At 31.3% G+C, this 22,665-nt stretch overlaps 1 protein-coding gene across 2 annotated transcripts; it reads right to left on the bottom strand.

Annotated features, from left to right (window-relative positions):
- Nucleotides 1–691: 691 nt before the first annotated feature.
- On the bottom strand, nt 692–22,430 carry LOC139492019 (protein inscuteable homolog). Of its 2 annotated transcripts, XM_071280055.1 has the most exons (14): nt 22,332–22,430; nt 14,795–14,868; nt 13,474–13,637; nt 11,110–11,173; nt 10,031–10,154; nt 9,209–9,261; nt 8,650–8,764; nt 8,250–8,363; nt 7,329–7,454; nt 6,594–6,765; nt 5,587–5,762; nt 4,882–5,107; nt 3,134–3,210; nt 692–1,395 (listed from the first exon to the last, which is right to left on the bottom strand). In XM_071280055.1, the coding sequence occupies exons 2-14, from the start codon at nt 14,827–14,829 to the stop codon at nt 1,264–1,266; spliced, it is 1,578 nt and encodes a 525-aa protein (XP_071136156.1). In that variant the 5' UTR covers nt 14,830–14,868; nt 22,332–22,430; the 3' UTR covers nt 692–1,263. The 2 variants fall into 2 exon arrangements, with proteins under 2 accessions (XP_071136156.1, XP_071136157.1); XM_071280056.1 differs by lacking the exons at nt 692–1,395; nt 3,134–3,210 and adding an exon at nt 3,281–3,330.
- Between the last annotated feature and the right edge of the window lie 235 nt (nt 22,431–22,665).

Below are 22,665 nucleotides of genomic sequence, written 5' to 3'. Positions count from 1 at the left end.
TGGATTTTGATATTGATGGGATTTCCATAATCAACTAAAATAAGTACCCTTTGAATATTTACATTTTCAGATAGACATATTGAGGCAACTTCTGGTTTTGAAAAAAAATAAATGAAAATTTGCAGGAAAATGTGTATAATGTATTCAGATTTTTTTTTTATTGTATACATAACACTGCATATATATTAATTTTGACAATTATCACAAAACGCTGACAAAAACAAAAATATTTAATGCTGTATTTAGATAAAATATATATATAACAATATAACAAATCATTAAATATTAGGCAATGCAAAATAAATACTTAATCTCTCATAACAACTCAGTCTTATTTTCAGCATTTGTTAAAAAACTTTTTTGGATATCCAGTGTAGCAATAAATAGATTTTGATAATAGCATTTGTTTAAAAAAAATAATAATAAATTAATAACAATTTCTTATATAAAAATAAAAAGACAGCAAATAACAGTATTTGATATGTAATGGGAGATAACTCATACTTTTATTTTCAATTAAAAATATGAGGAACAAATAAGCTGTGTCCTCAATCAAAAATTAAATGTGTACATACAAATTCACTTGAAGACAAAAACTTCTTCATTGACATAACATCCCAAACATAAGTGTAAAATCAAAACTAAAAATCAAAACCTGGACTTTCTATAAACAAATTGTCAAAAACATCTATTTTTCTTTTTTCAGAAATTTAATTATTTATTCCGACGACCTTGATATTCCTTTCAAATATATCTACTTTACAAATCTCTGCTGTACACATACCTGCCAACTTTTTAAAATCTAAATGAGGGATAATTAGCATGAGAGGATCTATTGCTCCTCTTTTATGAATAAGTGTTTTTAATCTACTACTAAATAATGTTTTTAAAGAGTCTGTATGTGCTAAAATACACATTTAACCCATTTGAACGCCTGTTTTTGAAGTAGATATAGGAAGATGTGGTGTGAGTGCCAATGAGACAACTCTCCATCCAAATAACAATTTAAAAAAGTAAACCATTATAGGTCAATGTACGGCCTTCAACAAGGAGCGTTTACTTTATGAAATAAAGAATTTTAAAATTCAGATCCACACCTCTCATGGGGGATATTCCCATAAATTGGGACCATTGGCAGGTATGGCTCTACAGAGGTTATTATGATTTCCTTTGATTATCTGAGTAAAACTTGATTGTTGTATAAAAACAATACTTAGCCTGAGAAGCAAATATTTTTTGGTTTAGCCTAATATTCAGGTTTAATCATACAAAATTTTCATCAGTGTTTGTACAAATAAGAAATGAGTCCATTAGTCTTGGTTGGATCAGCTGATGATAATCAACAGGGCTGATGTTGGTTGATTTATACTGGGAATTTATCTTTCTTAGAGCTGCCTGTAAGAAAAGAAACATAGACAAGATTAAGCCAAGAAATGATACACTCAGGCAAAATTACAAGGTCAGATGATGCTGTCATTGCACTAAAAACTTATTACTAAATTTAGAATATGTGATCATAGTCTGGAACTTGAATTAGGTAGATAACTAAAAAGTAGCACAAAATCTGATTAAATTATATAATTTATATAATTTTTGCCCTATTAAAGATATAGATGATGTATTTCACTTCTTTTCTGAAAATAATTACTTCTCTGAAATTGCTTCTCAAAATCAAGATTTTATGAGTTGCACTAATTAAAACAAAACTACAATATATACTCAATCCATCAAATTTTCAACAGGTACAAAGTTTAGGTCCCTTTTTAAAACAGTCAATGGAACTGAGGACAGGAAACTCTTGATTTACCATGGTTAAAAGTTTTGTGGTACATTGAGATGTTGTAATTTGTATTTTGACCTGTCACTATATTTTATACTTGCAACAACTAAATATATATATATATATATATATATATATGTATTATATGTATGTATATGTATGAGTGTATGTTTTTTTGTTTTTTTTAGTTTGTCACAAACATGTTTCATTTTTGCATATGGCAATAAAGATTATAATTAATTGTCACATTATCATGTGGAACAGGATCTGATTATTCCTGCACATCAGATACTCAAAATTCAGAAATTATTGCATGCATTATTATTGCTATTTTGTCGTTTTACACGAAAATGCTATTTTAATTTTTGCAATATTGAGAAAAACCCTATCTAATTCATATAAAAATTTCAAAATACAAGTTTTAATCATTACTCTATTGCATTTTTCACAATTATGAAAACATTGCAATAATTTCTGAATTTACAGTAATGCTGCATTTGTTAGGTTCATATGTTTAAGTCTTAAGACTTCTAGGCTGCATTTTTCTTACTGTCCATTTTTTGCCATGTGTTGTTTGTTTTTTTTATTTTTATATAATAGTTTTGTCCTTTTGGTATCTTTTGTCTCTCTATTAAAAACTGGTCACATAAGTACTGATTATCAGGTTGTCTGCATATTGATATTGTAAAATATCAGCTGCAAGTCACAATATGAAGCTTTTTGTCGAGTGAGTGCAGCGAACGAGATCAAAAAGTCTTCATATTGTGTCGAGCAGCTGATATTTAACAATATCAACATGCAGATAACCTGACTATTGATTTATCGGGCTGTATTTGCGTCAATTGGAAACGTTTTCTTAGTTTTACCAGCAACAGGAAAATGGTTTGATAACTTCGGGTCAATCTTATCAACGTCGGTTCAAACATTATGATGTCGCTGATATGTCCAGGTCAAAGTTATTAAGGCCGGGTCAACGTATTTGACGTCATAAAGACGTGATATGCAATTTTATTAAGAACTGGGCAGAGTGATATAGACAGTGGGATGACTAATAAAAATCTTTATCACAACAATACTTGGTTACCTCCATGTTAAAAGGTTAATTTTGTTGGCGAGATTCATCATCTTAGAATTGGTGACAAATCATTATGCCAATCTTATAGTGTTATATATGTAGATATTTATATATTTGAGATCTAGGTACAAAGGTCTTCAAAAGGTCTTCAAAATTGTATAAAATCAATGGCAGGACTTACTAAAATTTTGAAATTATTGATTTATCCAAATAATTCCCCACCAAGAAATCTTAATGTTGGGTTTAAATGATTTTTGTACTTGTTTTAAATAACTTACTAAACAAGCCACAAGGACAGCTTCACTATTATTCCTCTCTTTAGCATATCTACACAGCTGTACAAGTCTGGGTATACCTGCATAATAATTAAACAATTACTTAGCATATCTTAACAGCTGTACAAGTCTGGATATACCTACAAAATAATTAAACATTTACTTAGCATATCTACACAGCTGTACAAGTCTGGGTATACCTGCAAAATAATTAAACATTTACTTAGCATATCTAAACAGCTATACAAGTCTGGGTATACCTGCAAAATAATTAAAAATTTAATCATGTTATTTGTTATACAATACACACAAGGCAATTTTCTACTGAATTTGCAGAGAGGACCTTTGATAAAATTTGACACGAATAGTACATGTAAGAGCACTTACAATGCAATTTTCTGTATAATTGATATTTTAAAAGGCATAACTCTTTAAAAACAAGAATGTGTCCATAGTACACGTATGTCCCACTCGCACTAACATTTTCCATGTTCAGTGGACCGTGAAATTGGGGTCAAAACTTTAATTTGGAATTAAATTAGAAATATCATATCATAGGGAACATGTGTACTAAGTTTCAAGTTGATGTGACTTCAACTTCATCAAAAACTACCTTGACCAAAAACTTTAACCAAAACTTTAACCTGAACTTTGCACTATCATTTTCTATGTTCAGTGGACTGCGAAATTGGAGTCAAAACTTTAATTTGGCATTATAATTAGAAAGATCATATCATGGGGAACATGTGTACTAAGTTTCAAGTTAATTGGACTTCAACTTTATCAATAACTACCTTGACCAAAAACTTTAACCTAAAGCGGGGCAAATGGACAGACGGACGGACAAACGAACAGATGGACGCACAGACCAGAAAACATTATGCCCCTCTACTATCATAGGTGGGGCATAAAAAGGCAGAATTTACTTTTGTTTCAAATAAAGAAATGGTTGGCACTGGTTATCAAACTTGTCTTTAAGGAGACATTGCTGATATCAACCTCCTATATCAGTTAAAAAAAAAATTTGCAAGACTTGTACAAGAGTGCTTACAAGACTAAGTCACTTGACATGGGGGGGAAATTCACAGATGAACAGATGGATGTACAGCCGGAATTTTTATGACCCTCTAAAAAAAATTTAAGGAGTACAACAACCATTTGTCAAAAGCATTCATTGTTAAAAGTTACCAGATAAAGTGATTTTTGAAGTAATTTTTCACTTTTTTTGTGCTGTACATCATAAAATATATCATAATAACATATCAAGTACTGATGTTAAAAAAAACCAGCAGGTACATTTAAACCTGTGCAAACCAATCTGGAATTCATTTTTTTTTTCAAATCAGACATGTACCTGATTTTAGTTGTTTTCATTATCAATGTAATTGAAGAATGCTCACTATCTGTTATATTACACACTTTTAGTTTTTTACATAGATTTCAGTTTAAAGGGGTTTTACTGAGTATGTCCCAAGTCAGGTTTTTCTCCAGTAGTTGTCTTATGTTGAATCTAAATGTGTTTCTTTTATATTTGGTATACTTTGCTTTTAATGTCAGATTTTTCAATAATTTTGTAAAATCAACTTCTACAGTTCATAGAAAGTGATTCATTTCAAACTCATATAAAAACCTGAAAAAGAAAAGAACATCAAATTAAACAAGATTTTTTTTCTAATGTCTGTCAAAGATGTACATCTTTTCCCATTTTAAAACAAACATATTTCATATTTATATCTCTTAAATTAACAAACCTTCTGATGTACATATAATTTTTCCAATTTCTTCTTCTCTACACATCCTTGTCAGAGCAATAGCAGCTTTTTGTTGTACCCGTTCACAAGCTGAAATCTCTGAAGCTGATTTGTAATCAGCAGGACAAATACTTAATAGTTCTAAACACAAACTAATTCCATTATTGTTTATTATACAAGGTCTACACACGTCTACTGCTACCATGTTAGCTAATACTGTCACAACCTACAAAACAAATGCAATAAGAGAATATTATAACTGGTGCATCTAATATGCATAAGAGGGAGAAGGGAAGAAATGGTGTGGGTGTGTGGGTACATGTTAACATGTTAAACCTCATAATTGTTTTTCATTTATTGTTTTGATCAAAATTCCATCAAAAGTTTCTTGTTTGCCATTTGTCATGTTGTGGCTTTTAAAAGCTTGCTATGCCATATTGGTTTTGCCCATTGTTGAACGTCATAATGTGACCTACACTTGCTAATTTCTATGCCAATTGGTCACTGATGGAACGTTGCTTCATTGGCAATCATATCACAGCTTCTGATTTTTTTCTATACATAGGACCTATTTTAAATGGTTGAATTATCTTCCATTATCTTTGAATCTCCTGAATGAATCTTTGTTATTACTAGTCAAACCAACATCAACAAATAGAGCAAAAGAAAAATGTTGCTAAATACAGCCAAAAATGCACACTTTACCTGATCCTTGGCAAAGACAGAATTGGCAATAGGTGTACTGCATGCTTTGATTAGTATCCTTGGAGCTTCATATTGGGCTAAAATCTCACAACCAAGACTGTCCATAAATGTTATGTTAGCAATAGCTGCAGACGACAACAGAAATATTTCATATGATTCTGTTGTACTGGCTAAACCTACAATTAGAATAGATTTTGAAAAATATATGCATCAAAATCAACCTTTAAAATCAGGAAGTTGGAAAATATTTAAATATGACAGGTAACTGAAAATAAATTTACTTAATGAACCTTCACCAGGATCAAACCAAATCAAACATATAAAAGTCAAAGATGTGTAAAAACCTAAATACCTGAAGAACTATATTACAAAAAGAATGTGTCCCCAGTACACAGATCTGCACTATCATTTTCTATGTTCAGTGGACCGTGAAAATAGAATAAAGTGTCTAATTTGGCATTAAAAGAAGAAAGATCTTATCATAGGGAACATGTTTACTAAGTTTCAAGTTGATTGGACACACAGACCAGAAATCATAATGCCCATAAATGGGACATAAAAAGGGACTTAAAGGCTAAAAAGATTAAAACTTAAATAATTTCAGGGCCTTCTATAGCCGACTATGTTGTATGGGCTTTGCTCATTGCTGAAGGCTGTACAGTGACCTATAGTTGTTAATTTCTTTGTTATTTTGGGCTCTTGTGGAGAGTTGTCTCATTGGCAATCATACCACATCTTCTTTTTTATATATACATGTGCTTTCAATATTTTTAAGTTTTTAAGTAGTATTACATAAGCAGACAAAATAGTTACAAGTGAACTACAGGAAAAATCATAAATAATAATTTATAAATGAGAATGACTTCTTCACATCCATATATTTAAATTCAAACCTGACATTGCTAAAATTAAATCCTGCATAATGCCTACTCAATCCAGCCTTTGAAAAAAAGGGGAAAACTGTGTATGGACAACAGGGAAAGACTAGTACTTCATATGGTCATTACCTAATAAGGACCTGAGTAAATCCTCCAATTTGTCAACTAAGTCTGACATCTGTTGGTAATTCTCCAAACAAGGGGAGGTAATCTGTGCTATGACCCCAGCCACTTCACCTCGTACTTTCTCTCCAACGGTTGTATCACATAAAATCTCAATCAAAGTTTCTACTCCTCCCTCCTGAAATAAAATTATGAATCATTTATGGTAAATGTGAAACTCTTAGACAAAAATTAATAAGTGAGAAATAACAAAGATTAGAAATTATTTTTTCAGAAGTTCTTTTTTTAAATATTGAGGTATATTTTTGCACCACCAAGAACAAGTTCAGAAAATCTTATATTCTACCTGGAACATTTTCGAAAGCTAACTAGTAGTGATATACCATAAAGAAAAAAATAAACCTGAACTTTGGAAGAAACAAAGACAGCAAAGGAATTATATCTCTATTCTAAATGGGTGCAAATAAGTTATGTTATGTTAATTATTTTGGAATTAATATTTTTCATTTGGAGGGTCTACAAATAAGTTGCCTGATTATGCAGTATACTAATGGTTTGTGTATTACAAACTGTAGCAAAATATGGAATAACAGATTCAAAAGTCTATTTTTGAGGAATTTCATAAATCCTATAATTTCTATCTACATCAGGAATTGGTTAATAATCAGTTCAAAATGTTTTACAGATTACTTGCCTTGTTTTTCTGATAGGTTTAAAGAAATAAATTTACCAATATCTTACCTTTTCAATTTCAAATAAACTTTCAGCCACACATGAGATGGTTGCTAACGCTCTCAAAGCTTGACAATGAGCAAACTCTAATGACTCTGTATGACAGATCTCTAATAGCGCTCGTACTCCACCTTCCTACAATTTGTGAAAAAAAAATCATTTTATAATTCAATTAGGAGAAATAAGTAAGTTTTTCATCTTGTATTAAAAAACATAATTCGTCTTCATCATGTTCATACATCTTTTTAGAAAAAAACCACTAAATTAACTTCACTTGATTCAATATATATAAAAAGCTTCTAAATCTGAAGTAATATCATATTGCTCATCCTTTCAAAAATGTAACTAGTATTTTTGCACAAAACATAATTTTCTTCTTTACATCAAAAGAATATCAGATAATTTGTTTATTGACAATTTTTTTCAATAATGGCTTGATTTGACCATTTTTTTAAGAATATTTATTGGTCAAGGGGAGATAATCAGAATCTGAAGATGCTATAATGATCAATATAGAGTCAAATTCCAGGCGCGTGAATTGCACTGACATATCATTTTTATGTATTTAAAATCTTTGAAAAGAATGATTCTATTCTGAACCTCATAATGTTTGTTACAATTTCAATATTACTTATTTATGATACATTATATGACTTTACCTTAGATTTACAGGAGCATTTTTTCTGTCAAGACTTTTTCTTTTCTTTTGGGTGAAAGTTGATAAAATAACCATAGAACAGACTTTATTTTACAAGAAAATAAGTCATTAATAGTTTTTGTTTTAACTAACTAATAATCTTGACATTTTGTCTATTTTTGAAGAGTATATGGTGACCTCTGGATATTCTTTTGCTTTTTTGTATTGCTTGATTGCTGTCTTATTGATGTTTACCCAAAAGCTTGCTGAATTTTCTTACTACTGAGACATACCCTTGCTATAATATAACACATATGTTCTCCTTCCAGTCCCAGAGTGACGATTGTTCTCATAGCTGTGGCCAGGGTTGGTGGTTCATTAGCCTCGTCCAATGTGATAATTATTTTCTACAAAATAAAAAGAAGTTATATACCGGATAAATTTTGAAAAAAAGGTTTCAAGACTAAATTTTTGAAAAGATTATTTCAAATTAAACAGTAATTAGAAAAAAGATGTTTAAATTTTGCTAATTATATTTTACCAAACAGATAAAGAAATCATATACATTTAAGTAAACAAATAATATACATTTACATGTAAGTAAACAAACACTTACATATATTTAACAATGTCTTAAGTTTTTAATTGCAGTATTTGAATTTCATATGTACTGGTATATAAACTCCTTGTTACCTGCGTAAGATGTCCCAGTGATAGATCAACCATTCTACTGAAAGCTTGTCCAAGGAATGTCAGCTGATTAACAACAGGTATACGAGATGGATTTTCATCTGATTTTGCTGCAGTACTGAAATAAACGCAAGTTTTTGTAGAAAGTTTTAGAAATAAATTATTGAATATTCTATAACATGAGCACGGATTTTCAATTATTATTTTACCTACTGTAAGAATGTTCTTTGATAATTAAAGTTCTTTTTATTCATTTGTATGAAAAAAATACATTGCTTCATAGTCAAATCAGCTGTTGATGAACAGTACAAATTTTTATAGGTAGTAAAAGATTCTTTCTAGTGTTTTATTCTTTGTTTCAACAAATGGATACTTTGAGATTCTTTTTATAAAGGTTTGGTTAAAAATATGTGATAACTGAGAAATGTATATTTTTCACAAGACTTCTATATGAATGGAGAAGATTTTTTTCCATTTCAGCTGCATGTCTGTACCATAAATCCAATATTGACACCTTCCCCTCCCCCACCTCATGGGTAAACCAGCTGTAACAGAAAATTACCTTTCAACTAACTGGGCAAGCTTTGCACATTCTCCCATTACAACTTCTTGTTGCTAAAAAAAACATAAAGACAAATAAAATTAATAAACAGAAAAGAGGGTAATATGTTAATGAGACAATAACCGATTGACTGAAACACCAACATGACCAATAGACTTCTAGAAGAGCCAGAAATGGTTATATAAATATAAATAGATAATGTCGATTCGTTTGTTTAATTTTCGTGGGAATCAATATTCATGAATTGCTGAATTTTGAGTGGATAATTGATTTCATATATAATTTTGCCAATCTCTGAATACAAAGCCTATTGAAAATATTTTATTCGTTGAACATTTGAATTTGTGGTTTATCTGTACCCACGAAACACATGAAAATTGGTTCCAAGGAATAATAATTATTTCAAAGTAGGGGACAATTCCTTTTTACAGATACCTTCTATTCACATTTGTCCTTCAGCTGGTTTCTATGTGGTATGCATTTGTAATTTTTGTAGTTTTGTTAGTTAATCTTAAAAGAGAATATTTTTTCCATATCTGAAGAAAGTTGTAATAAATAAATCACTTACAAAAATAATTAAGATGTCTTTTACAATTTGTTAAAATTAAATGACCAAGACTCTAGTTTAAACTGTGAATAAGTTATATCTTTCTTACTGTAACGTTAACAGAACATGCATGAATTTTAAATTCACAATCAAACATTTAACTTCTGAAAGTATGGAACACCACTTGAGCCAATTCAAGCGTCAGTAATAGTTTGTTTAAGAATTTTACATAATATTCTTGGTTAAATTAGCTCATTTAAGAATGCTTTCATTACCTCTAAAATATATGTTGGTGCATTTGGCATGGTTTCATTACATTCATGGATGAGTGATCGTATGTGACATGTGACTTGTATTGTGTAAGGGTAGACATTTTTCCACTTCTCACTGTTTACGCTTCTGAAAAGACAAACATCTATTAATATACTGACCAGTTATACTACAGATATGTTCTTTTGTTTCCATTCTACAAAATGGTGAGCAGAAAAAATAGTCATTAAAGAATGAATATATTTACTAGTCAAGACTATATATGGGTTCTTCTGTTCACTTAAATGAATCATTCCATCTGCATGTATTTTTTAAAGTTTAAAAATAAAATTCTAACCTAAAGATTCAAAAGAATGAATGGATATACCTAATATCACTTTTTAATCACATTTCATAATTGCGACATAATCAATTTTTTGTACAGAAAAAAGCTGGAGATTATTCCTTACAGTCAATTTGTGATCTGTAAGTATTTAATAACATTTGGTTTTCATATTCAAAGAATATCCAATAATTTATTTAATGATTCCTATTTCTACTTATACAATAACATTGAAAAATAGTTTGATTTGGAATTATTTGAGTAATCTAATGGTCAAGGGGAGATAATTAAAATTTAAAAAGAAATAGTTTGTAACATGTTGTAATGATCAATACAGAGACATTTTGGTTATTGCGTTAATTTTGATCTAAGGTCAAATAAAATAAATTAAGAATTCAAAATTGATACTTTAAGCTGGAAGAGTATTAGTTAAGGATCAAAATAAGCTAAAAATATTGATAGGTCATAGAGCTCCTTTTCGAGATATTGATTAATAAAATATGGTGGGAAAAGGTTGACTCAGACTTTTACCTTATATTTGCATTGGTATTATTTGGGTCTCAAATCAAAAGAAAGAAAATCAGCAATCTGCTGAAATTTTGTCAAATGATCTTTTAAGATTTAAGTCTTAAAGATGAATAGGTGTTATGGGGCAAAATATTTTACCTTGTATCATATGGAAAAACACCAAGGAGTCCGAACATTTGGCACTTATTCCAAAACCTCGCCCAAGTACATCATTAAAATGAGAAATTAACTTACTTGTATAACTTAGAGAATTCACCACTGATTAAATGAGATTCATTACGTATTGTGTTAATTGCACCTGAAACAAAAAAAATATAACTAATTTCATACATGTCATAAAAAAAATGAACATTCTTTTTCTATAACTTTTTTTAAGGTAAAATTTCTATTACATGACATGACCTTAATCAACAAGTTTGCACATAAAAAATACTGGAAGATTTAATGAAAACTAGTTTTATCCAACCACACTCTGTGTCTGTAAAATCTTGGTCTATCCGAACCATATATTTGTTAGTCAGTATTTTTCTATTTCAAGGAATCAGTGTTGGTTTGGTCTGTTGTACTGTCTATTTTTTGGGGCTAATTCTTGTTTTATCTTCTCAATTTTTATCTATGGGATTCCTGTTGACTCATCTTTAGTTTATGTAATATTTGTGTTGAGAGCAAACTATTTTAATAATTTCTTTTTGATCAGACTGTTGGCTGTCTTTTTTGAACTTATGAATTTGATATAGATCTTTTCATGGATGATGGTGATAATGGATCTCTGTTAAATATCCAGCAACTTCTCCACTAAAGGAAAACATGCTACCATGAAGCCATGGAGTCAGATTTTTCATGGAAATGTTCTGTTACCTTAAAGACTAAAAATACATAAAGCTTGTGAAAACATGAAAAAAATATGTCAATAAATATCAAGCATTTTAATCATAGAAATATATTTGAATATGGACAATGATGGAGAGATGTTTATTAAAAATCATGAAGACAGCAACACAAAAAAAATATTTAACCAAAAAAAAGTATGTTAACCATGAATATAATTAAACTACTTAACCAGAGAAAATTTATATTCTAATTCTTTACTATGTATGTTATTACTACCACTGGGTTGATGACAGCTCTGCTGGTGGACTGATAGTCCCAGAGGGTATCACCAGTCGAGGAGCCAGTACTTTCATACTCGCAGGGAAATTCAGATTTAGTTATTAAAAATTTGCTGTTAAAACATTTTGGAAATTGTATTATAATTTTTATAACTAAGGAATGTATCAAAGCTCTGATTCCTTGCCAATTTTTGTCCTTTTTGGTTTATAGCTCTTCATGTTTTTAATAAGCTTTGGATTTTCAAATATTTTGACTAGAGCATCACTGAAGAGACATTGTATGTAGAAATGTGCATCTGGTGCAGAAAAATTACTAACATTTATGTTATTACTTTTCTCTCACTAAGTTTACCATGGTTACTTGAATGAAATAACATTATAATATCTAATAAAATTTGAATTATAACCTAGATAAATATCATTGGTAAAGGAATGAATATTGGGATTAATTGTGACTTAATAATTAATACTACTACAATTTAAAATCAATATAAAAATTCTCAAGTATGAACAATATGTAGGAGTTGTATAATCACATGGCACATGTATATTTTTATGATGGTTAATTATGTAAATCAACACTTTATCCTTATCCTCTTACAAACATACTTCTGCAACAATCTATTGTGTAAATTAACACTTTATCCTAATCCATATATAAACCAACCCATAAGTTACATACGAATCAGAAGCTTCTATTATTAATCATAAAAAAATGTTTATATCATTAGTATGATAATCTATTAAAATATTTAATTTTAATCAATACACTTTATGCAATTTGAATTTGAATTTATTCACCACACAATATATATTGACAACGAATCATTGCACCAATTAAACAATAAAACACTTATAAACTAAAGGGGAATCTAATGAGGATGGCAAATTTATGTGGTAGCTATCAATTTTTTTTTTTATATATATCAAAATATTTACAGATGCTATCCCAAGTTTGAACATCTGTTTGACAGATGACAGAGACATGTTGAATTGTCAAACTTTATTCCTTTTCTTGTCCTTCAAATGATAAGACACCACCAAATTAGACTTGTCATCTAACTTGTACTTAAACAAGAAACAAAAAGACACATTAAGCTGAGCAGGATCTGCAAACCCATCAGGAGCAAATGAGATAACAAGTGATTTTAGTAGGGGTTTTTGTGCATCTTTTGCTTATTTTTGTTTTGTTTTTTTGCCATTGCAATGTCAGTGTGTCTGCAACTTATGAGTTTGAATATCCCTTTGGTATTCTGGCTCTCTTTTTATTTTGTGTCTTTCTGTCATACCGATCATGCTGATGTATTCTCGCTATCACCTTTCATTCCTAAATTAATGGAAAACGGTCATAATCACAAAGAAACTTACGACTAAGATTGATCATAAGTATACTGAATTGTCAATGACTTACAATCAATCTTAGTTGTAAGTATTTTTGTGACACTGACTCCTGGTATTTAGGAATAGTTTAATAAATATGACAACATACTTCTTATAGCTGCTGAGTTGATAGCATATTTATCCATATGTTTGAGGATAGATTTGCCCTGTAACACTGACATACACTCCATCTCTACAGCCCCTTGTATATCTAATAGCCATTGGTCCACAGGATCTATTATTAAAGAGTGTCTCATAGTGTTTGGTGCTGGACTGAAATATATAAATTTTTTATAGTAAAGTTAATAAATACATCTGTATATTTTTCAAAATATCCCTTCAAGGGTTAAAATAAAAAGAAAATGTGTTGATATACTTTTTGATATATGTTTTAAAGATGAAACCCCAGACTTTCATGACTATTCAAACTCACTGCAAAAAAACCCAAAGTAAGTCAGAAAAACAGTACACTGAACAAGAGGCTGTCAGAGCAACAGAAAACCTGATTTCTTCACATTTAATGGGGTTCAGGCATTTTTCAATACCACAAGGACCATAACTCCTTAACAGTGAGAGTGAAAAAATATTTAACTTGACCTCCATTTTGTCATCAGGAACAACGTATAATAATTTGAAAAGCTTTGGTTGATTGGTTCATGAATGGAAACCCTGCTGGAAACACCATTCATCAATCTTTCAAGAACCACCATATATAACTCCTGAACTGTGAAAGTGAAAATCATCAATACCAAATTTGACCTCCATTTTGTCACCAGTAAAAATATATTCAAATTTGAAACGCTTTGGTTGAATGGTTCATGAGTAAATGCACCAACAATGTTTGGCATTCCCCCCCCCCCCCCCCCCCCCCCCCCATCCAGATAGATGCCTGTCCATTGTACATCCCAAATCAAAATTATAAAATCAATATTATAACAGATTTTACTTTGTAAATCAGGTCAAAATGAGGGTTAAAATCAAAAAACAAATTATTTTCAATTTTTTATGATTAAAAATCTTTTGTTTATAAAGAACATGACACTGAAGAGTTTCAATTTACATATATGTCCAAGTTTTGTCATATTCCAAAATATTTGAACAATATTGATTACAAAAAAAACTTAACTGTGTTACCTTTGGTAACACCACACATTAATGAATCACTGAGTCTCTCTTTAGCAAGTTTCATCAGAGACATTAAAACAGGTAGAGTGACATGTCTTATAACAAGTTTAAAGTTTAGCTCCGTGTGTCGGTTTAGTACAAAGTAGGTTTCATTTTCATGTCATCATATTCTCCTCACATTTAATTTTCCATAAAACAGTCATCTCAATTACAAATGTCATGCATGTAACCATAAAATTCTGACAAAATATAAAAATATATTTGTCATTTATTGTTTATGTTAACATTATGAATACAGTTTTTACCTTTTACTCTGTTTATACTTGCTGTGTCGAAGCATTATTCACACCATTTTAAAAGTTTGTTGTCATGGTTGTCACTGAAAAAGATATGAAACATGCATCTTTAATTTTATTTAAATTTAACATAAGACATTAAAGAAATTTCAGGGTACATGTATTTTTCATATATTATAAAGGATTAATAAAGGGCATTGTTTAAATTATAATGCATTCAGAATGAATCATTATGATTCTGCTGTGTAAACTCAGTATGGTTAAAATTAAACCAAATACATTGATTGGTGTTTAATGCCACTTTCAGTACTATAAACTATTTCGTGACTGTCAGTTAAAATTGATGAAAGAAGCCAGATTGTCTGGAGAGAAGTTTAACCACTACATTTTATATTGGTGAAAGAATCCAGATTGTCTGGAGAGAAGTTAAACCACTACATTTTATATTGGTGAAAGAAGCCAGATTGTCTGGAGAGAAGTTTAACCACTACATTTTATATTGGTGAAAGAAGCCAGATTGTCTGGAGAGAAGTTTAACCACTACATTTTATATTGGTGAAAGAAGCCAGATTGTCTGGAGAGAAGTTTAACCACTACATTTTATATTGGTGAAAGAAGCCAGATTGTCTGGAGAGAAGTTTAACCACTACATTTTATATTGGTGAAAGAAGCCAGATTGTCTGGAGAGACGTTTAACCACTACATTTTATATTGGTGAAAGAAGCCAGATTGTCAGGAGAGAAGTTTAACCACTACATTTTATATTGGTGAAAGAAGCCAGATTGTCTGGAGAGAAGTTTAACCACTACATTTTATATTGGTGAAAGAAGCCAGATTGTCTGGAGAGAATATTAACCACTACATTTCATATTGGTGAAAGAAGCCAGATTGTCAGGAGAGAAGTTTAACCACTACATTTTATATTGGTGAAAGAAGCCAGATTGTCTGGAGAGAAGTTTAACCAATACATTTTTATATTGGTGAAAGAAGCCAGATTGTCTGGAGAGAAGTTTAACCACTACATTTTATATTGGTGAAAGAAGCCAGATTGTCATGAGAGAAGTTTAACCACTACATTTCATATTGGTGAAAGAAGCCAGATTGTCTGGAGAGAAGTTTAACCACTACATTTTATATTGGTGAAAGAAGCCAGATTGTCTGGAGAGAATATTAACCACTACATTTCATATTGGTGAAAGAAGCCAGATTGTCAGGAGAGAAGTTTAACCACTACATTTTATATTGGTGAAAGAAGCCAGATTGTCTGGAGAGAAGTTTAACCAATACATTTTTATATTGGTGAAAGAAGCCAGATTGTCTGGAGAGAAGTTTAACCACTACATTTTATATTGGTGAAAGAAGCCAGATTGTCAGGAGAGAAGTTTAACCACTACATTTCATATTGGTGAAAGAAGCCAGATTGTCTGGAGAGAAGTTTAACAACTACATTTTATATTGGTGAAAGAAGCCAGATTGTCTGTAGAGAATATTAACCACTACATTTCATATTGGTGAAAGAAGCCAGATTGTCAGGAGAGAAGTTTAACCACTACATTTTATATTGGTGAAAGAAGCCAGATTGTCTGGAGAGAAGTTTAACCACTACATTTTTATATTGGTGAAAGAAGCCAGATTGTCTGGAGAGAAGTTTAACCACTACATTTTATATTGGTGAAAGAAGCCAGATTGTCAGGAGAGAAGTTTAACCACTACATTTCATATTGGTGAAAGAAGCCAGATTGTCTGGAGAGAAGTTTAACCACTACATTTTATATTGGTGAAAGAAGCCAGATTGTCAGGAGAGAAGTTTAACCACTACATTTTATATTGGTGAAAGAAGCCAGATTGTCTGGAGAGAAGTTTAACCACTACATTTCATATTGGTGAAAGAAGTCATATTGTCAGGAGAGAAGTTTAACCACTACATTTCATATTGGTGAAAGAATCCAGATTGTCTGGAGAGAAGTTAAACCACTACATTTTATATTGGTGAAAGAAGCCAGATTGTCTGGAGAGAAGTTTAACCACTACATTTTATATTGGTGAAAGAAGCCAGATTGTCTGGAGAGAAGTTTAACCACTACATTTTATATTGGTGAAAGAAGCCAGATTGTCTGGAGAGACGTTTAACCACTACATTTTATATTGGTGAAAGAAGCCAGATTGTCAGGAGAGAAGTTTAACCACTACATTTTATATTGGTGAAAGAAGCCAGATTGTCTGGAGAGAAGTTTAACCACTACATTTTATATTGGTGAAAGAAGCCAGATTGTCTGGAGAGAATATTAACCACTACATTTCATATTGGTGAAAGAAGCCAGATTGTCAGGAGAGAAGTTTAACCACTACATTTTATATTGGCGAAAGAAGCCAGATTGTCTGGAGAGAAGTTTAACCAATACATTTTTATATTGGTGAAAGAAGCCAGATTGTCTGGAGAGAAGTTTAACCACTACATTTTATATTGGTGAAAGAAGCCAGATTGTCAGGAGAGAAGTTTAACCACTACATTTCATATTGGTGAAAGAAGCCAGATTGTCTGGAGAGAAGTTTAACCACTACATTTTATATTGGTGAAAGAAGCCAGATTGTCTGGAGAGAATATTAACCACTACATTTCATATTGGTGAAAGAAGCCAGATTGTCAGGAGAGAAGTTTAACCACTACATTTTATATTGGTGAAAGAAGCCAGATTGTCTGGAGAGAAGTTTAACCACTACATTTTTATATTGGTGAAAGAAGCCAGATTGTCTGGAGAGAAGTTTAACCACTACATTTTATATTGGTGAAAGAAGCCAGATTGTCTGGAGAGAATATTAACCACTACATTTCATATTGGTGAAAGAAGCCAGATTGTCAGGAGAGAAGTTTAACCACTACATTTTATATTGGTGAAAGAAGCCAGATTGTCTGGAGAGAAGTTTAACCACTACATTTTTATATTGGTGAAAGAAGCCAGATTGTCTGGAGAGAAGTTTAACCACTACATTTTATATTGGTGAAAGAAGCCAGATTGTCAGGAGAGAAGTTTAACCACTACATTTCATATTGGTGAAAGAAGCCAGATTGTCTGGAGAGAAGTTTAACCACTACATTTTATATTGGTGAAAGAAGCCAGATTGTCAGGAGAGAAGTTTAACCACTACATTTTATATTGGTGAAAGAAGCCAGATTGTCTGGAGAGAAGTTTAACCACTACATTTCATATTGGTGAAAGAAGCCATATTGTCAGGAGAGAAGTTTAACCACTACATTTCATATTGGTGAAAGAATCCAGATTGTCTGGAGAGAAGTTAAACCACTACATTTTATATTGGTGAAAGAAGCCAGATTGTCTGGAGAGAAGTTTAACCACTACATTTTATATTGGTGAAAGAAGCCAGATTGTCTGGAGAGAAGTTTAACCACTACATTTTATATTGGTGAAAGAAGCCAGATTGTCTGGAGAGAAGTTTAACCACTACATTTTATATTGGTGAAAGAAGCCAGATTGTCTGGAGAGATGTTTAACCACTACATTTTATATTGGTGAAAGAAGCCAGATTGTCAGGAGAGAAGTTTAACCACTACATTTTATATTGGTGAAAGAAGCCAGATTGTCTGGAGAGAAGTTTAACCACTACATTTTATATTGGTGAAAGAAGCCAGATTGTCTGGAGAGAATATTAACCACTACATTTCATATTGGTGAAAGAAGCCAGATTGTCAGGAGAGAAGTTTAACCACTACATTTTATATTGGTGAAAGAAGCCAGATTGTCTGGAGAGAAGTTTAACCACTACATTTTTATATTGGTGAAAGAAGCCAGATTGTCTGGAGAGAAGTTTAACCACTACATTTTATATTGGTGAAAGAAGCCAGATTGTCAGGAGAGAAGTTTAACCACTACATTTCATATTGGTGAAAGAAGCCAGATTGTCTGGAGAGAAGTTTAACCACTACATTTTATATTGGTGAAAGAAGCCAGATTGTCTGGAGAGAATATTAACCACTACATTTCATATTGGTGAAAGAAGCCAGATTGTCAGGAGAGAAGTTTAACCACTACATTTTATATTGGTGAAAGAAGCCAGATTGTCTGGAGAGAAGTTTAACCACTACATTTTTATATTGGTGAAAGAAGCCAGATTGTCTGGAGAGAAGTTTAACCACTACATTTTATATTGGTGAAAGAAGCCAGATTGTCAGGAGAGAAGTTTAACCACTACATTTCATATTGGTGAAAGAAGCCAGATTGTCTGGAGAGAAGTTTAACCACTACATTTTATATTGGTGAAAGAAGCCAGATTGTCAGGAGAGAAGTTTACTACATTTCATATTGGTGAAAGAAGCCAGATTGTCTGGAGAGAAGTTTAACCAGCTACATTTTATATTGGTGAAAGAAGCCAGATTGTCAGGAGAGAAGTTTAACCACTGAATTTTATATTGGTGAAAGAAGCCAGATTGTTAGGAGAGAAGTTTAACCACTACATTATATATTAGTTTGAATATCCCTCAGAAGATGGTCTACAGAGTTTGATGAATCAATGTACATGTACATTTCTGTGCTGCTTAAGCATGTTTAAGCCAAGGATTTGTATGGTAAGACTCAAAATCTGTGCTTACGGGGTAAGCATTTATAATAAAAAGTCTATATAAAGAACATATATACATTAAGTTTATCATAAACTTTTAGCAAATATGGCCGTATTTACACCAAAAAAATATCACTCTGAGTACAGACAAGCCTGTGCACTAGGAAAAGGTTTGGAGAATGTCTGGACCTAGATACATGTATTTAAAATTAAAATGCATTTTGAGTTTAAGAATATTAAAAAACTTCCCAGAATATTGCTATTAATTTTTTACATTTCTGCAGAAGGTGCTAAAACAAACTAAGTTGAAAAAGAAGTTTAAGAACATCCCCTCATTTTATTAATGTTGCGAGTTAAATTGATTTAAATAGACAAAAGTGCAAGACATGTACATGTAGATGGACCCCTGCAAACAATATGTGATTTAAACTGTACATGTATAACCATTGATTACTGAGTTAACGTTGACTGAATCAAATGAAATTTGTGTGTTAGTTTATTTTCCTAAGTTCTGCAAACTGGAAAAGTATAATATATGCAATGTATACATGTATATATATATCATGGTATATGCATAACTTAATCCAAGTAAGATTTTAATTCTTCTTCTTCCTGGCTAAAGACTGGATTCTTTTAAAGAATGGTATAAGACCACTAGACGGAGAATGAGACATTTCTGTCATCTTTATAGATTTACCTTGATTCAAATGGATTTCAAATTGAACTGGCCAATTACATGAATTTTCATATTTAGAAAAGCACTCACTTGGGTTTTTATATTCACATAATTTGTTGGGCCAATGGCCGATTTAGTGCACCCTAAACTATATAGTACTAGAAGCATCCATGTATTTGTATTTTTTTTTGTTTTTTTGCCATTTCAGCATACATGGCATTAGTCCAAATGATTATGAAGTCTGGCAAGGCTATTTTAATTTTTTTCTGGGACGTCCCAGAAAAAAATTAAAAAAGCCTTGCCAGACGTCATAATTATTAGGACTAACATGGCATATGTTCAGTTTGTTTTTGATTTATGTGTTTGAATAATAATAAATTGCAAAATTGCAAATGGAAATGGGGAATACGTCAGGGAGACAGCAACTCGACCAAAGCGCAGACAACAGCCAAGGGCCACCATGGGTCTTCAATGCAGCTTAAATCTCCCCCACCCAGAGGCATGCTTCAGCTGGCCCCTAAACAAAATGTATGCTAGTTAAATGATAATGGACCTCGTACTAAACTCTGAAATATACACAAGAAACTAAAATTAAAAACCATACAAGACTAACAAAGGTCAGAGGCTCCTGACTTGGGACTGGTGCATTTTGGCAGGGTTAAAACATGTTTTTTATTTTTATCTCAACCCTCCCCCTAAACATTGCTAAAAGCCTTTGTATCTTTAGTCTCTATTTTAAAGAAATGTCATTTAGGGTAATTTTAATAAATATAGTATTCTTCTTCATTGGCGGATCCAGGGGGTGGTACGGGGAGAATCCGGGTCCGTCCGCCCTGATTTTTGTTCGCCCTAGTTACTGTTCGCCCTAGTTCCGTTTCGCCCTGAGACCGTTCGCCCTGATACCTGTTCGCCCCGGGTATGTTCGCCCTGATTTATATTTTTTATTATAGTGTTGTTTTGTGTGTATTTAATTGAATATGTTGAAGTCAGTCTACAATTTCGCCGAATATTTACGATTTTTATTTTTTAGTACAGTGTTGTTTTGTGTGTATTTAATTGAATATATATGTTAAAGTCGGCCTACAATTTCGCCGAATATTTTCGGTGTATTATGTTGTCGACAGCTAGCTGCTACTAGGTTATAAGTTCCTGTAAATTATAGGACTACAAGATATTGTGACTTCAAGGTATTGAGAACTAAGTTAGTATCTGTATGTAATTACGTTACTAGGAAATAAGATTTTGTGAATTTCAATCAGCACTACATTGTATTTTCAAATGTACTAAGTTATTATGTTGTCTTGCTGCTACGAGGATAAGTTTCTGTGAATTGAAAGACTACAAAGTATTTGACATGAAACAACTAAAGACTAAGTTATTTATATATTTAACTTTATTGATACATTTTAACAATATAAAAATATTCAGTAACAGTTATAACAAGAAACTGCATGTTGACGAGGTCGGACCTCTCTGTCACAAGAAATACACATGTACACTTCCATAGTTTATGGAATGATAAACCGGTTCCATAATCCACTTCCATATATAACAAATTTGTCAAAACACACTTGAGATCAAAGAAGCCAAGCTGCGAAAATAATTTCCCTGTCATGCCTAGCAATTTGTACATCAATGTTTTTACCCATCCAAGCTGACTATTTTATTTGAGAAAAATGTTATTTTCATTATTAACCATCAAATTCATATACCAATCAGTGATATCAAAGATTTCAAATTATACCTAATCAGCAATCAAAATTCAATCAACAGTAATTAAACGTAATTATAAAATAAAGTGTTACAATTAATGCAGCCAAGAATTTTATTTAATTAATATTCTGTATTTAACTTTTAATAGATATACATAAATTTTAATATATATAAATATATATTTCTTTCATTATAAATTTTAAACATAAAATATATAATATATAACATATACATATCATAAATAAAAATAGGGCGAACAAACCCAGGACGAACGGATTACCAGGGCGAACAAACTCAGTGCGAACGAACCTAGGGCGAACATGTAATCAGGGCGAACGATCCCGATACCGTACGGGGACCCCCTTTTTTAAATGGCTGGATCCGCCACTGTTCTTGTACACACACATGGCATGAAAATCTTTATTTTTTGTAAGATGATACAAATGTTTCCTTGTTCTTGAAGAAAATTATGCTTCCTCCTTATGAAAACTTTTTGTACCCGAAATCCATGATTTCTTACGCAACAAAGAGCACATTTCTTAAATATGTACTAATTCAATTGAAAAATTAGAATATACTCACTCATCCTCGTGTATTAATCCCCAAAATATGTCTACTATTTACAAAATTTGATCCGATTTTCTTCACGTTTCACTGGTTTCCACATAAACAAATGATGTTACGGTAAAGTGAAGATTTTATGTAAAATTGTTTACGTTAACTTTTAATGTTAGAAATGAAAAAAATACTTAAAATGTAACATTTTCTGAATGTATGTGGTTTAAGAATTCTTCAAAAGCATTCAAATTATGTGAAACATGAGTGTGACATAACTTACAATCGTAAAACATACTTCCACAAGTTTGGATATGTGATACAATAACGGATTGTCCCTACAGAGAACCGTATGAAGACT

The sequence above is a fragment of the Mytilus edulis genome, chromosome 10 (genome assembly GCF_963676685.1).
Source record: "Mytilus edulis chromosome 10, xbMytEdul2.2, whole genome shotgun sequence".
Lineage (NCBI taxonomy): Eukaryota > Metazoa > Mollusca > Bivalvia > Mytilida > Mytilidae > Mytilus > Mytilus edulis.
This window is presented reverse-complemented; position numbering and strand designations above follow the sequence as displayed.